At 44.3% G+C, this 17291-nt stretch overlaps 1 protein-coding gene across 5 annotated transcripts; it reads right to left on the minus strand.

The window, feature by feature from the left end:
• Positions 1-2875: 2875 nt before the first annotated feature.
• Positions 2876-16629, minus strand: LOC134511689 (leukocyte elastase inhibitor-like). 5 transcript variants are annotated; one of them, XM_063326030.1, is made up of 8 exons: positions 13391-16629; positions 12393-12577; positions 12060-12128; positions 11497-11625; positions 10348-10465; positions 9918-10060; positions 9217-9384; positions 6891-8685 (listed from the first exon to the last, which is right to left on the minus strand). In XM_063326030.1, the coding sequence occupies exons 2-8, from the start codon at positions 12558-12560 to the stop codon at positions 8281-8283; spliced, it is 1200 nt and encodes a 399-aa protein (XP_063182100.1). In that variant the 5' UTR covers positions 12561-12577; positions 13391-16629; the 3' UTR covers positions 6891-8280. The 5 variants fall into 5 exon arrangements, with proteins under 5 accessions (XP_063182104.1, XP_063182100.1, XP_063182101.1 ...); XM_063326034.1 differs by lacking the exon at positions 6891-8685 and adding an exon at positions 2876-3265 and having other exon boundaries at positions 12393-16629; XM_063326031.1 differs by lacking the exon at positions 12393-12577.
• Positions 16630-17291: the final 662 nt, after the last annotated feature.

The following is a 17291-nucleotide window of genomic DNA, read 5'->3' on the forward strand; positions in this document are numbered from 1 at the left end:
AATAACAGGAGCATTTTTTGGAAAGGTTATAGAGAAGTAGTTGCTGCCGTGCGTTGTGTGGAAAGGAAGAGGAAGATGTAAAAGCACTGCAAGTACAAAGGAAGTGATAGGTTTTGTTTCAGATAGTTAGGCTACTCTGGAGATAATGCAGATTTCAAAGACAGCCCTTGTAGCTGGTGGTCAGATACTTGTCCTGGTAAAGTTGCTTTCAGGCACAGAATGAATAACAGACTAAGCTGCTTCCTACCCCTGAAGTTCCCTAGATTTAGATAAAACTGCAAATAGTACTACATCCTTAGGGACAAGGTTTGTTCTGCAATGTTTACCTGTTTGCAGTCATTTTGTCTGAAAGTCTCAGACTTTTCCTTCACTTACCAGGGACATTTCCATTAGTGTTTCTTATGGCCTTGGGGCCGAGGCCACAGGAATGAAGACTTCTGTATATAAGTCACAAAGTGCAAAGATACATGGACGGGATAAGCGTAGGAAGGACAAAACAAGGAACAAGGGATCCACTCAGCGATGCCCATCAGCACAACACAATTTCACAGTAAGAAGCAATGACTCACTCACCATCAGGATGTCCCTTGTGATTCTTCTTTGCTGCAAAAGCCTTGATGACTACAGTTCCCCCTTGGCTTTCTTCTCAGTTTTCAGCCATATGCTTCGCTTGCTGTCAGCGTGTGCGGGATGCAGCAGGGAAGCAGATTCTTGTTGAGAAAACAGAGGCTGATCTAAAGCTTGACAGCAAAGGCTCTCCTTGTCTCTTTCATCTGACAAAATGCACGTTCTGCTACCACTATGAGACTACTCAGGTGGTAATTACAGAGTACCTGATGTGCCTGAGGTTGCCTGTGAGTAAAGGTACCATTGGATAAGTAGGGTTTGAACAGCAACAACAAAGGACTCCTGTGATTTTTGCTGGGCCAAGGATCAAGAAGGCCCACCCTATTTGCCAGACACCTGCTACATAAGCATCGCAAAAAATAACACACCTTATACATCATATCAGAGTGATTAAAGTGATAAAGCATCTGTGGTGATCCACAGCAACTTTAGCCTGATAGAAAAATACCTCTTGAAGTGGATAAAGTGGGAGAGACTTCAGATGTTGCTGATGGTCTCAGCTCATTTGGCAAGCACCACGTGAGCAAAGTCTGATTTTAATTCCTGTGATTTTCAGGCAGTATGAGTCAAGAACCTAGTGAAAAGCAAGTATCACCTTCTAAATTGGACTGTTGCCTGCTGACTCTCCAATACTGAATTCATTGGCAACATAATGCAGGATGTCAACTTTACAGAGATTTTGGCTACCTCATGCTGGTCATTCAACTTGCCCAGGAAAAGATGGGCTCAGCACTGGTATTTTTCCACCTGAACTTCTTTCTGCACCAGAAGTCTTTCCATGACTGCAATGGACCCCTTTAGTCTCCAGGGAGATTTTGACTTGACACAAAACAGCATCCAAAAATTCTTCATCTTTGATTCACTTATTGGCATCCAAAAAAAGCTCTAGCAATGCAGCCAGTTCTGCCTGTTGTACCTCCTCTGCTCACACCCCTTCTCACCTGCTCCTGAGCCATGGCTAACAGGAAATGACATTTGTAAGCAAGGAGGTCTGCATGTGTCTTCTTAACTGGCTTCCACAGAGTAAGGGGTTGTGGCTAGACAGATAAATATTTCTGCATGATGAGCCTATTTGATAATGCCAGCGGATCCAGGCTTTGTGACTGATCTCATTTATGGTACCTCTGGATATCATTCCTTTGTGGCAGTTTAAATCATGTTATAAGCCAGGTCTTTTTACCTAAATAACAAATGCAGCATTTTTTAAAGCTGTGAGATACAGAATGTCCATAAATATTCCTCTCCTAGCTCTATCTCAAGTAATTAAACTTACGTCCGTCTCTTCTTGTCAGCCAGCATTGTGGGGTGGGGTGATGAAGACAGTAGAAAACTTCCTTTGCATTTTAAAAAAGGGGCTATTTTTCTATATTGATTAACCACTGAAAAAGATAATAGATATTTTCATGTAATGGAGCTATTTTTGGGGGGTTTTGAAAGTGTGAAAGATGTTGATTTGCATTTCAAAGTTCGTTCCTACAAAGGTAGCAACTGGTTATGTTTTTTTTAACAATGAAATGTATGCATGAAGGAAAATTCTGCTGAGATGAAAAATCAGGATTTTGACGTTTCGATATAGGCACCAGTGAACACATGATATTGCAGTTCCTATTGTTTGATTGCTGAGGCCCTGATAATCCTCCAAACCAGTCTTTCTGCAGCCCAGAAAATTAAGAAAACCCAGAGCACAAATTCAAAGTAAAACTTACCTAGCATAATTCCGGTGGATTTTGGGGTGCATCAAGTGACAGAAATAGGAGTTAGGCATGTTTATGCACTTGTGAAAAGGAAATTCCATGTTTTTTATCACTTAAGCATTTCTCCTTGGAATCCTCAAGCTTTTTTCAATGTTACTGAGGATGTTGGAGAGCGATAAAATCTCATCATAAAGGTTTATTGTTTCATCACTGATAGAGGCACAGGTAATATCATAGGAAAAAGAATCTCCTTCAGAGAATCGAGGATTGCCACAAGAATTTATACAGTGCTAATTTAAATGAAATTTGGTAGAGGAATTTCCAGTTTTGGCGAATGCAACGCATTCAACACAGATCAGTGTTCATTTTCACATTGTTCTTGGAGCTGAGCTGTAAAGAACAAAAGACTGCTCGGAAGCATTTTGTACCTGAAGAAATGGGAGAGACTTACTGCAAAATCTTCATTCAGCCACTGGTGACAATCTACATGGTGTGCAGACTCCTTCCTCTGGGGGTCTGGTACCCAACCATGGAAAATACATGGATGGGTGATGGTTTTGGCATAGAAGCAGCTGATCATAACATCTGCTGTCCATATGGCAAATGAAGTTTCCAAGAGTAACATGTATGAAAAGGAAATGAAAAATCTATTCCCACCAACAGATCTTGTAATAACTCTGAACAGATACATTGAGCAAATCTCTGTTGTTCTTTTGCAACTCCACATAGCCATTAATTAGCTTTGATTGGAAATGACAGAAATGTGTGGCTGGAAGGAGCCTTGAGATTGTCTAGTGCATCTGCTGCCCTAAGGCCGGATCAAAAATGGCTAGATCACAGTTGATAAGTGTTCGTTGAACCTGTTTTTAGAAGCTTCTAGTCAAAGAGTTTCCAAACTTCTGTTACGTTTCAGTGCTTCCTCATCCTGTCCGAAATCCTGCTGACTGAAAATTAGAACAGTTACATTCAGACGTCTTTAAACTTTGACATATGCTACTGTTCAAGGCATTCACATACTTATTAGTCAATTTATTCTTTGCACAAGACGTAGTGTTTGGGAGTGTCTCCCTGGTCATAAAATGTAATTATTGTAGATGTACTCATGACCAAGAACTTATTACTACACTAATCACACTACCCAAAACACTGTGGGTATTGTTAGCTGCGGAGCTACTTCAACAAATTATGGATTTGGAAACCTGAAACGCCCTTCAGGACTGCTCAGCCTTGTAGAGTATTGTATAATTTCCACAATTTGGAGGAGAAAGGTGTTGCTTTTGGCCGTCAGACTGGATGTTAAAAGTAATTGTTCTTTCTCATTCCCGTGACCATCCTTGTGGTATGATTTCCATAGCTAGTCAAATTATGCAATTGCTTGGTAGTCTAACATTTTATTATCATAAAAGTTAAGGTGGGGATGTTCTTGACAGTCCTTAGAGCTAGTGAAATCAGATGTATTGTGGTCCAGAAGTGAAGTGTAAGTGATAGCCAATATTTTGCACATATTGTTAGTGACCGAGTTCCTGAAAACAGAATAAAATTTGGAAATACCCTTCCTGAAAACAAAATAAAATTTGGAAATACCCTTCCCAAGCTGCCAAGCCCTGTGAGGAACTGGCAGGTGCATAATTTGAAAACACAGGGTCAAATTTTCAGCCAATGTAAACTGATTCAGCTCCAGAGGATGTGTGAAAAGAGAATTTGGTCTCATGGAGAAATGCTCTTCTTCAGGCCACAGAATAATGTGGATGTGCAAATGGTATGTTTTCCACATCCTGCCGTGGAATTTTTATAATATATCATTTCATCATTCTGCAACTCAAATTCCCTATCTACATGCTTGGGGTAAACAAGGACTACTGAACTGTCCCGAAAATAAAGTTCTCTACTTCTCTCCCCATTTCTGCTTTCTCCCAGTTGCACTGATTTTTACCATTGATAAAGTTGTTGCTCTCACATTATCCTGGATAAAATTTGACAGCTTCTTCATCTCTGCCTGCCAGTAATGCAGATACATCACCTTGTGAATACCAGATACTTCTGTCCCAACTGGTTGTAAACATTTGTGTGCAATCTAATGTAGAACCTGCAACCAGTATCACTTACCAACAATCTTCATAAAACAAGACACGTTCACTACACAGAATAAGACATTAGAGAAAAGCTGACTTTAAAGCAATATGCTTTCACGAACCAGTATTTCATGCAGAATACACAAAGTAGCCCCTGATATTTTGGTCTTGCATGCTGGTTGGATGCAAACAAGAATGCCTTGACAGAACATGATGTCCAATAGCTTTGGTATTAGACCTGGGGCACCCATGTGAAATCTATTCACAGGCAGAAGTGTCTCACGCTGTTCCAGATGAAGGCAGGTACCTAACTACAAAATGCTGATGAAGGGACATTAAGTGTGTCTGGGAAATCATGACACACCGCTTCCCATGCAACTATCTATTTGTGGGCCAGTGGAACAGCGTCGCTGTGGTACAGCAGCACACACAACCACTGTTGCTGCTGGTGGAAAGTACCATTTGACCCTTTTCCTAAACCTCCATGTTGTACAAAGTAAACATTACTACTAAGCCACAGGAGGTAAACAGGAACTGGAACGCCATCAAATGCTTGCAGAGTGACTTCAGAGTTACGATCCTGCCAGCAAGCCTTCTCATTTGGGAGTGGGGAAAGCCTGCAACTACATGTCTTCATTCACAGAGCTGCAGTTTGTTACGTGTTTAAGACATGGTTCATTTTTTCCCCTGTATTTGGAATCCAGCTGCAGGATGTGCTCATAAATAGATTCTCCCTTTTTCTGCCTTTGTGCTACATGGAGAGACACAACAGTGTGGCTTCATTTCTAAACTGAGACTTCATGGCGGCTCTTTTTTCTTCCTGGTATGCACTGGTGTCTGAGCAACTCAGCTGAAGACTCAGGGTTGAATTCTCTTCTCAGGCCTGGGCGTAAATGTATCATAATTCCCCCAATACTAGTTCACTGATATTTTAATAGCTTATAAATGAATATGGTATAAGTGCAGAAATTTGTATAGGCAGAAGAAAAACCAGTGTTAGACCCAATTTAATTTTCGGTGCAGCTCCATTCTCTCCATCCCAGCAACCAGGACTGCAGGTTTCCAAACTCTGGAGTTACTAACATTCACTAAAACCTACATGCATTGCAGTATTTCACTCACTGCTGTACAGACAGAAAATGAGCATTGCTATGCAGAAGCAAACTAAGTAAACTGCACAAATGTATACAGATAACAATTCTAATCACTGAAAATCACTAAAGGCAAATTTAATGTTTCAAGGCCTAACCTGAAGTAGGTTGCAGCATGAAAAGCACTCAGCTCACTATTTCATGCTATATTATAAAAAGGATATTAAAACCTGTGAATGCTACACAAGAAAACCAAAACAAAAAAACGTTGTCATGTATTTGCTGTTTTAAAATACTTTCCTTTATATCACCACATTTGGCAAACTGCAGCGAAACCCTGTTATGGGTTGACCCCAGCCACCAGCAAAGTGCCCACACCATCTTGCTTACTCCTCTCCATCCCCAAAGGAATGGGGAAGAGGACAGGAAGAGCAAAACGGGGAAAAAATCTGAGTTGAGATAAAGGCATTTTAATAGGTAAAAGAAAGGGGAAAAACAAGCAATGAAAAAGCAGCCACTCGCCATCTCACACAAGCAGGCCAATGCCCAGACAATCTCTGAGCAACAGACACCTCGGAAGCAAAAAAAAAAAAACCCCACCCACCACCATTTCTTCCTCTACCCCAGTTTTTATTGCTGACATGATGTTATATGGTATGGTATATCCCTTTGGCCAATTCAGGTCAGCTGTCCTGGCTGTGTCCCTTCCCAGCTCCTTGCCTACCTCCAACTTACTTGCTGGGGACAGGGGCAGAGTGGGAAAAAGAGGAAGCTTCAGTGCTGTGCACTCACCAGGAACAGCCAAAATATTAGTGCTATCAACACTGGTTTAGGCAGAAATCCAAAAGACCACCATGCAGGCTGCTATGAAGAAAGTTAACTCTATCCCAGTCACACCAGTGCACCCTAGTACATATATGACAAAAGGATTGCATGAATATATTCTGAAATATATGTGATTTGGAGGGTATGGTACTTCAGAGGGACTTCCCGCTATTATGAAATTCTGAGCTGAGAAAGCCTTTCCCCTCAGTCATCCCCCCTCTATTGTTTAGTAAGATAATTTCCCACTCATCAGACAGAGGGATGTTGAAATGGCAGGGTGAGAGATTACAGATTTAGAAGAGAGATTACAGATTTAGAACAATCTTCCTCCAAGGCCAAACACCTTATGGCCTTGAAGGAGTGTGGCTTTTCAGGCACATGTCAAACTCCAGAGATTTGGGGAAGAGTTTTCTTTGAAAGGTTTCACAGTGACGTTACAAAAAAAACCCACCTTCTGCATCCATCATTATTTTTAGAAGAGCAAATCAGTCAAATGCAGGTGGAGGACATTTAAGTTCCTAGTGGTGGTAAGTTACACCTCGCTGTGCTTTTAGTTCATGGACAAAATACACCAGGCGTGACACAAGACGTGTCAAGAGGTTCAAAAGCATTGAGCACCTAAGGCATCTTTCAAATGAGGATTCAAGAAGCCAGATCAATTAAATGCTTTGAGTACCTTTATTGCTGTCACACTGTGGGGTTAAGCAAGCTACTACAGTTTAATAGTACTATTACAGTACTTACTACACCTAAAATTACTTCTGTGCTATAGTTCACTGTTATAAACGTATAAAGCTTTGGGAAACCACACACGCTCATGGCATGCAATGTGTCAGACCATGTGTCTACACATGATGCTTGCAACAGGAGAAAAAAATGGGAAGAAAGCAATATCCAGCTGTCCCCAGAAGAGGACACACAAGCATGGCACAGATGAGGACAAAGGAGGTGCAACCAACTTCTTGAGGACAAGACGTCACTGCAGGGTTATTGGGTTCCTCCTGAAACCTCCCCAGGCTTTGTCAGTCAGAGAGCTGGCATCACTGTGAAGGTGTTTGTGTCTTGGACTTGCACAGCAGGGAAATGGGACTGCTCTGGCTTTCTTAGGTATCCCTTACAGCACAACGCTGATGAGTCTGCACTCTCTGAGGAGGTGCTGCATCACACTGCAAAGGCTCACTGCCAAATCACAGCCAGGCAAAGACCATGACGCCCCAGGGCCCACCAGAGAGGAGCGGGACTTCTCTCCCTTGTGCTGAACGGGAAGATCAGCTACCTCTGCCCAGGGGTAGCTTTTGTGTCTCTACCCCTGTGGGAAGGGCTCCTGTCACTTCAGAGGTCCTTCCCAGAGGGGAGAGCTGGAGAGGGTACCTGAGGAGCAGAGTGAGAGACAAATGTAACTACGTATCTCTACACCCAACGTCTGTGTGGAGCTGTACTCAGAACACCCACATGACCTGTGGATTTCACTGCCATCATGGCAGCCAAAAGCCTCCCCTCATGGTGGCATTAAGGCACTGGGTTTCCAGAGACACAAGGGAGGAAAGCGGGGGATTCAGCACTGAGCAGTCTCTGCCTTGGGACCTGGTGGCTGGGAAGGAAGGTCTGCAACACCCCACCACCAGTTTTGCCATACAGCTGAAGAGGAAAGGCATCATTTTGGACTTCTCGTTTATACAGCACTTCACCCAACTGTTTAGACAGCATGACTCCACTGAGAGTTTTCATGGCAAAGAATGAAACAAGCTCAATTAGTGTTGTTCTCTCATTTGAGAAGAGCTCTAAATAGGAAAGGCCCATTATAATTTTTTCCAGTAGTCTTGCCAAGGCAGCTTGGTGTTTTTTCTTGGGATCAAGACTATGGATATCAGGAAACGCCAGTGACACTTGATAGCAACATGTTGTTCATGCCTTACTGCTTTCTACCACAATATTGTTCTCTCTTTGGGAAGAAAGAAGCAAAACCTTTCCTTAGGGGGAACAACATCTGCCAAAGAAGAGAATGTTCTTGCTCAGATTGTGCTTGATCAAGAAGAGGAACGGGTGGTCAGCTCTGAACTCATAAGTAATGTGGCAGCACAACAGTACTTTAACTGCCCCTGTAGCAGCAGCTGCCTCAGTGCCTTCTTCATTAACTTCTACAAAGGACTTATGAATAGCCTCGGAGACGAACAGCCCAGGCTTTCTTGACAGCCCAGAGAAATCAGCTTGCTCAAGGATGAAGGCATCCCTCAACCCCAGAGCCTGCAGTACTGGTATGAGCTCACAGCTCTCTTCAATTCTGAACTGGGGCAAGTACAACGTGATTTTTTGTGGATACACATTCTTCATATCAGTCCATTCTGCTAATTTCTCATAGGTGACAGCACTCTCTAGCTGCAAGGACAAAACACAGGGAATCAATGGTCATGAGAAACTAAAAATGCTCACAGCCTTTAAGGAAAAGCCTGGTTTTCACGACAAAGACAGAACGTGTGCCCTACAGCTATTGAGTGTGAAGTCAGGCAAATTCAGATCCATCCTTGTCAGAGGGATCCTTCTCATCTGTTCATATTTTCACCAAATACCAACAGGGCATCGTGCCTCAATACTTTTGCAAGGAAGAAGTAAGTTCCCTTCACTAGTGCTACATTTTGGCCACTGAAATAGGCATTAGCTCCCTTGGAAAGGCTACAGTGTCGCTTTTTAGTAGGTTTCCTCAGCCTTGCTCTGCTCTTCCGAAGCAACCTATATACCCATTAACCTCTCTCATCTTTACACAGGCAACAGCATTCTGCCTGTGGAAAGCAAGATAAAACCCATAACTATAAAAGATACAAGCTTGGCCTTCATGGCTGGGAAGCATGATATTTAGGTCCTGGATGGACAGGTAGTTTCTGCTCCCAGGAGCAGAGACAGGAGTGTTACCTGTTCAAGGCCAGTAGACTCATCACAGATGTTTTCTGGCAGAAGAATGAACATGCTGAACTCTTCTCCAGTGTACGGGAGCTCCAGTACTTTCACTTGCTCTTCTTGTCTCCAGGCTAATTTATATTTTCCTGTCTGACACATCATCAGTACGTTCCTGTGCTCTCTCTAAAATACAGAAAGTCAATTAATAGTCAGAAAAAAACAGGTAAAATAAAGCAAGTAATAAACCCCATGGGATCAACCTGCTTGAAATTTCTTGTTCATTTTCCATGAACGCTCCTCAAACCACTGTATGATTTTGCTGAGAGCATTGGCAGAGGCTCAAGCTCCATGAAAGCCCTAACAGTCGCTCTAAGGGCTTCTAGTCCTCTGCACTGTAGTTCATGCTGCTTATCTAACTCTTTCCTAAAGGATAATGCCAACTTCCACTACAGCCCATGGGAAAGGCTGATTGGCCCTCAGAAAGGTCTCCTCTGTAACTCAGCCTCTCCAAGAAGGTATCAAAGCTTGCCTTCACATGACTTCTGTCTCAGAGGCACTTGGGAAGAGGATGCTGCCTTCCTACTTCACGGGGTGGAGGCTTTGGGCTTGGATAAATTGAGCCCCCACTCCCAGGCCAGGCAGAGACTTGCCCTGCACAGGTTACCAGGAATTTCCCCACTTTCCCCTGTTGTCCACAGCACTTGTCCCAATCTTACCTTGTTCAGCCTAAAAGGCATTTCCCTGGTGTTTTTCTCCTCAAATTTTACAGCCCATTTCCCTTTGAAGTGGATAGCGTTGACCAGAGTTAGCACCGTTGTGCAATCAATAGAGCCAGGAGGGAACAAATCTTTAATTTTCCCTTTAAAACAACAAACAAAGGTGAATTATGCTTTTGTTTTGATTCACTTGGAAGAATTGTCCATTTGCGGCAAGAATCGATCCACAGCTTTATCAGAGTCAAAGCTCCCAGGAGCTCAGGGCCCCCAAGCTCCTTTTGCAGTAGCTGCAAGCAAAATGAATCACTCCATAGCATTTTCGAATGTTGCTGCACTCAGGAAAAGGGAGAAACTCAAACACCAGGTATTGACTTCTCACATGGTCCTGATGCACACTCCCTAGGCAGCCAAGCACGGGCCTTGTCCTTACCACCGGTTTGCTTTTCCACCCAGGAATTCATCTTCTCTCTGGACTCTTCAGCTGCATTAATGAAGTCCACCGCTTCTAGCTGTGCATGGTAGAAGGTCCTTGTGGAGTCTAAGTATTGCTGCAAAACAGAGAAGAGAGGTGGCTCTCATGATGGTAATCAGGGAGCTACTTGACCACAGGGAAAAATAAAGAGTCCAAGAAATGGATGCCAAACTGTAGGTCAGAGCTCTGTGTGGGGCTACTTTTTCCAGTATTAATGTCCTGCATATGCACTATGACTTTTCAGGAGGGACCTTCTGGGCACGGGGAGGAGCGAAGCAACCCGTTCCTGGGACACCTTTCACGTAAGAGAGCCCCAGCTCCACTGTCTTTTGCAGTTCTTTGTGAGAGGGTGTTTTGCTTTTTCACCATGACAACCATTTCAGGAAGATAGCTGTTGGGGAGGGCAGGGCACAACCCTGCCAGCCTGGTCATCACCCACGGCCCCTGCTGCCACCTCTCCACTGCTGCTCCCTGTCTCAGGTTGCAAGCTGGGCCCCGCTTCTCATCCCACTGCGTGTGGAAGTCCGTTCACTTCAAAGTGCCAGCAAATGAAAAATAACATGCAAGGAATTCACCTCCCCCATTGTGCACAGCACAAATGAGCAGAAAGAATGCCCTGGGATCAGGCCATTAAAGTCGGGTCTCAGTATATACACGTGTGTTTGCAGCCTGGGCAAACTGGATTTTTCCCCTTGTCTGGAATGATGATTTCTGTGGAAATGCTCTACACCACACTACTCAAACATGCATATGTGCTGCAGCATTTTAAAAGATGTAGGTGAAGGGTGGGTGCTGATTCCACCTGTATCAAAGCATGAAGAAACGTCATTTTGGTGAAAGTTGCTACCTAGGTCTTTCAAAAGTGTTTTTATCTCCCCCTCTGGAAATGCAGGCCCTTTTCCTTGACTTTGCACAAAGTCTATTTAATCTCATAAGTCTCTCTCTTTTTATTCTTCTCACTCTGTGTTTCATCCACCTGTGAGAGCTTGCTTTCCTGTCACAACAGCAGCAATACAGAAATGCGCAACTTGATGTCCTTAGGAGAAGTTCAAAGTGTAGTCCAGAAGTTTTTCAAAACCACAAAACCTGTAAACAGTTGTGACTCACCTGAAGGAATTGAAAAGTCACTTCTCCAAAGAGCCCATTGGCAATGCTGAGGGAACATGTGGCACCAGATTTGCTGAGGGCAGATAGAAGCTCCTGGAACTGAGAATGGGATCCTCCGGCTTCTTCACACTGGGAGCAGCAGGGAAAAGCTGTCTTTAGCAAGATGCTCTTTCCTGGAGCTCCACCCATGTGCCCTCAGGCTGAAATCATAGTTATCGTCCCCAAGTGCACTTGTGGGGCCAAGGGGCATGCAAAGACCCGCAAACACATGTCTGGGCTTCCTGACCATCCAAAAGCACCGGGTCACACACTTGTCTCCCTCCCCTCTTGTCATCTGCACCTTGAAAAAGGATCACCGTTTAAATTTGGCGGCACTTTCAGCAGCAAAGCAACAAGGTCTCTTTTGCACATGAACACAGGTTTCAGAGTTTGAGAGCAGGGCTGAACTCTGCTCTTACCGTGCTTTTGGACTAAGTGCTGCCATTTAGCAGGTAAGTCTGCCTTGCCTTGCTTCGCTTCGTACTGCAGCTCAGTGTTATCACACAGGTCAGACACTATCTCACCTTTCCAGTTCTTTTCTTTCTCTTGGTTCCTGGACTTGCTGTGCTCAGCATCTCATGAATATGAAGCACCTGCAATATAAATGCAATATAAAAATCTATATAAATAGATTAATGAAGACATAAAGAACGCATTCAGGTTGTACCGCAGCCTCACGGGCACTGCAAATCAGCTGAGCATGTTTGGACAGGAGACCTTTGACACCTGTAGCTGACACCTCTCTCAGTTTGCCGTTTGTGAAGAACATGGCCGGGACTGCCAGAGGCTCCTCCTCTTTTCCATTTCCAAATGTAAGCCTCTAATAGCAGTCCCCAGGAAAAGGGAAAGAAACTCACCTTTTCCATCTCTTTGGCTGTGTTGCCTCCAGCACCCAGCAGGACCATGCTCAGGGCAGCTGAGATGCTCAGCGGGGAGAAGATGATATTTTCATTTCTTTTTACTTTGCTCAGCTCTTTGAAGAAGTTCAGGCAGAACTTGGTGTTTGCTGCACTGAGGGAGCCCATCGTGGCATGGCCAAGGCCTACAACAGGACAACTATGTAATCCATCTCAAGAGCCGAGAGAGCTGGAAAAACAGAGCCTTTCTCAAGAAACGGCACCCCAAGCACCGACTCGCTCCTGGGAGCAGGTTTCAGACCACGCTTAGCACTTCATGGCAAAATGCACCCCGTACCCTGACGCGAACAAATCACTCTTGCTCTTCCCCTGTCTGCTGCAGCCAGCTCCACACTCACATTCACGCCCTCGTTTTTTTTTTCTAAAGGCTGTACACTGTGTAAATATGTTCACATAGTCAACATCCTGTTTTTCTCGCAAGAACTGCTACATGGTTTAGCAGCATTGGTCAGCCATCAGACACTGTGCTTCACCGAAGTATGCTGTCTTAAAAACTTTTTTTATTTGTATATTGTGTGAAACATGAAGCACAATGTGTGAAAACAACCAACGGAGAGACCAGTGAATTAAATTACCAAGTCATAGCGAAACAGGAACGTGGAAAGGCCTTCCTCTGCCTCCTGAATTTGAGGTAGCATGTTCATACCTGCCCCAGCACTTCTGAGACAACTGCCTTGCCATTTATTGCCTTTTGCCTTTTAAGGGTATTACCAAATTCCCTCCTGCTGGTGAGAGACCTCGTTCAACTCAAGCAAAGAATTTGGCTACACACTTCCTACATCCTGGGATTGTCACATCCACGAAATGTGGGAGTCAGCCCCGTGGGCAGAAACACTGCGGCCTGCCTCTACACATGGCTGCAAGTCACTTTTTTCCCCTCCAGCTTCTGTTTCCAGTCCTATCACCACCCTGAAGAAAGCCAAAGCTGTGAAAGTTACCTTCTCCTGGGAGGAGCCGACTCTGGCAGCGCCTCCGCTGATGGAGGGCTGTGTCCAGCCCTGTCTTAAATCAAAACCAATCGCTGTGTAGTCTGGCTCCCTGCCCAGCTTACTTCTGAAGAAAGAACATGTCCGGAGAAATCAAGGATCAACAGCAGAGTACCAGGAGAATGGCTTTTCAGGTTCCGCAGCAATGTGGGAGACACAATCCAGTCTTGTCTGGTTTTCACTCTCTGAAACAAACTGTGAAAGAAGGAAATTCCCTTCTTTCCCCTCCCAGAGAGGAAGCACCCTGTTGATGCTGATGCATCTCATTAGCTTGCTCTGCTGGATCCCCTCAAAGACGCGGCAAGCACCTGCAGAAGGCATAGAGTAACAGCAAGAGGGAAACAGAAACAAAGCAGAAAGTAAGACTCTGATACGCAGCGTTCAGAGAGGCACTGAAAGACTTGTGTCCACCTGATAATCTCTGTCTCGTGGGGAGCTCTGACAGTCCTGCAGCAGGTGATAGAACTGGGCCCATAACAACAACATGTTATTTCTTCGTTAACCCAGGCCTTCCCAGAGAGATGCAGTGATCCAGACTGTGCCCCAGCAGCTTCTCTGCCTGAGGGCTGCACTCAGCAGGGGCTGCCTCAGCACCGGCGCTTTGTCTGTCTTGGGAAAGCTCAGCACGTTTTCCCTCCTGTGTCAGCAGGAGCCAGAGAGCAGAGGGGACACATGGTGGCCTTCAGCCACACATTCCGTCCTGGGGTTTGAGCATCTCCCAGATTGTGGGTTAGGAGGTGGCAGGCCTGACAAGGTGCTACAGGACCTTGGTCCAGAGCGCAGAAGGAGTCCCAGTTACACAGCTCTGGGAACAGACCCTGGCACCAGGATGCTCCCGTATGGTGAGAATTTTAGGGAACGAGCTTTTTCCGTTGACCTCATGCAGGAAAAGGTGCAAGAGGAGGTGAAGTGAAGGCACCACCAGCCTTGCTTAGGAGACCTCAGTATGGCCAACACTGCTGGCATGTGCAAGGAAGAGCACTGAGCTGGAGCAGCTCCTTCATTCAGACGGGTACTCCTTGCCCCTCCAACACTGGATGTGGATTTTCCCCAAGAGACCAAAGACAGTTATACACTGCAACTGGAGCACGGTCATCGCAGGTGCTCAGCTCCAAATATTTGCTGCTGTACTGCAGCTACAGATGTGGTTTCCTAACCCCTAGGTCTAGCCCACATGTTTCAGCAGAACTGTGTGGGGAGCTTGAGGCATCGATGGTTTTGGCTTGAAATGCATGTGGGGCTCACGAGGCTTTTGCTGCGTTCCATGGTCAGACTGAGTTGTCAGTCTGCAGCTCTGGAGGACTTGCACAAAACAACAAGCAAAAAAGGCAGCAAGTTGGAGTTGCTCCTATCGGGGGGCACAGGAGATACACCAAAGCCCCCTGGGTATGTCTTTCAGGGTCCTTCCTATTCATCATCATTCATGTACAAGGAAATGGGCAGCACGCTGCCAAAGCACTTACTCATCTTTTGACTCTGGAGGCTGTCCTGCTTCCCAAGCAGCAGCCAGCTTTTCCCTGAGGTGTCTCAAGGCTGGATGTGGGCTGAGCACTCTCTTTATTTCAGGCCAACAGTCACTGTGCTGAGCGCTGCTCCAGGCAGAATGTCCTATTCCTCGCAGAAGACCAGCAGCTGTCTCCATTGAGCAAAATGCAGCTAAGCCCCCCTAATCGATATCACATGATGATTGATTGCATGGATATAATCTGAAAATATGACTGGGGGGGGGCTTTCCCCTATTATGAAACTCTGGATTGAGGCTGCAGGCTGCAAGGAGGGCTGAGCCAAAAGCCAGCTGCCTCCGAGGCGTTGCACGAGAAAAAAAGACATCCACCAGGATATGCAATAGAGGTCCATCAGCAGCGCCTTTCCAGCATGTTTAAAACTGTCAGTAAGTGTACGGATGGAAACAGGCTGGACCCTCTTTCCAACCTGTAGCGGTCAAGCGAGGGAGTAACGCGAAACAGTCCTGGAGCTGCGTAGGTGGCAGTGCTCTTACAGAAAAGCTGTGACGTGCCACCTCATAATTAAGAACATATAATTTCACGCCTGACGATTCAGATGAAAAAGCTGCACAGAAACACCCTCCGAAGAGCTGGAAGGAAGCTCACAGTTGAATTACTTTATTCATATTTTCTTTTCTAGGCAGATATTTAAAAAGTGAAGCAAGATTCATGCTATCAGAAAGATATAAAGTAAAATAACATTATTGTTAGGATAATAATAATAACCCATGTGTAGATACTTCTTTTCTGTTAACGTGTCACTAGATTAACACAGGAATAGTCCTAGGAGCAGGGACTGGAAGCCAGAACTCATCTACAAGTTGTTCTAGTTATTGAACTGCAAAGTTATCAGTCCTTGAATTCTCCTCTTGTGTTATTAAGTTGCAGTCATTTGAGTAAGAGCAAAACTTTAAAAGGAAGGTGGATAGTTTTCCACCCAGAATATGCTAAAACCTAGTGCCTGATGGTGCTTGGTGTGTTCTCCTGGGACATGAAGGCTTTAATTCCAGCAAGGGTATGGGACACACTGGAGACAAGCCCTTCACCTCCTCCTGAGCCACATGAGTTTCTCCACTACAGAAGTTATGTACCATTTTCACAAAAAAAAAAAAAAAAAGAAGTCACTCTAATGGCGTTTTCAGGGAGCCCTATCTGAGTAGCTTGCACAAGGTCTGCTTTGAGCACATTCACTAGGTGTTCTCCAGGGACTTGCGCCTCATTCCACCTCGTTCCTGGATTTCAGCATTGGCAAAGCACCTCATTGCTCACATCAAGGCAGTTCAGAGCAAGCAAAGAAAAATGTTAGCTGCTAAAGAATTTACAAAAGGTGAAAATAAAATGCCTACAGATTTTGGATACTTCCACGTGGGTAGGAAAAGAGAAATTTTCTTTCAGATGGCTTTTTGGATGTACGTACTTAAAGCCAGCCTATGTTCTATTTAAAAGAGACACATCATTATTTTAGTGTTGCTTCTCCTTTCTGAAGCCATCTATAATTCTGTACATTAAACATGTTATTCACTGGTTCTCCATTACATATACACAGAAAAATAAAGTCAGGAAGTGTAACTTCTGAATCTAGTTTTCATAAAGCCTATGAATACTTCGATGTAGTACCTGCTAGAAGTGATTATAATTCCCTATAGAAAAGAAGCCTACTTTACCAAGAAAATAAAAGCAAGGATTTGCTAAAAGACAATTTTTTTAATAAATATGGAAATTAAAAGTCTAGATTATCCCACTGCTGGTACTGTGTGACTGACTCTACAGCTGGAGTAGAATAGCACCTTGTATAGGACAGAAAGCATGAAATTACTTACATTACCATCAGTCAAGGCCAGCCTTTGATGTGTGGTAATTGTACCAAATATTACATTATTATCATTAATATTAATAAATTATGACTGAATAAAAGTTAATCTATTTATTTTGATAAAAAATCCATGTCATAGATTATGTACAATTTATATTGTATATCACACTGTGGTTGAACTTTGAATTTTAGTCCTGATATTCTGTTTATAATACCTTATGCAGGTCTTGGCCAGAAGATGCTAACTAGTCGCACTGCCGCCCAGCTACCCTTCCGTCAGATTGCATATTTCCTCCCTTGCTGCTCTGTTCAAAAGGAACAAGCCCCGGTATTATCTGAACAGAGAGGTGCTACTATACATTTACCTTGCTAAGCTGACCCTACTGGGCTAATGGACTAAAATATAGTATATCACGGAAGTTAAAAAAAAAAAAAAAAAGTGAATTCAAAGCACTACTTCTGGATGATTTTATGAAACCATCCAAGAAAATGAGCTGGCTCTTCCATACGTGCGTTGGAAGCGCAGGACAAACGG

The sequence above is a fragment of the Chroicocephalus ridibundus genome, chromosome 2, assembly GCF_963924245.1.
Source record: "Chroicocephalus ridibundus chromosome 2, bChrRid1.1, whole genome shotgun sequence".
In the NCBI taxonomy this organism is placed as follows: domain Eukaryota; kingdom Metazoa; phylum Chordata; class Aves; order Charadriiformes; family Laridae; genus Chroicocephalus; species Chroicocephalus ridibundus.

Coding starts and splice junctions, on each gene's coding strand:
- LOC134511689 (XM_063326030.1), bottom strand. CDS start 12,560: ATGGGCTCCCTCAGTGCAGCAAACACCAAGTTCTGCCTGAACTTCTTC. Junction 12,129..12,392: donor CAGCCAAAGAGATGGAAAAG/GTGAGTTTCTTT, acceptor TTTATATTGCAG/GTGCTTCATATTCATGAGAT. Junction 8,686..9,216: donor AGTCTACTGGCCTTGAACAG/GTAACACTCCTG, acceptor TTGTCCTTGCAG/CTAGAGAGTGCTGTCACCTA.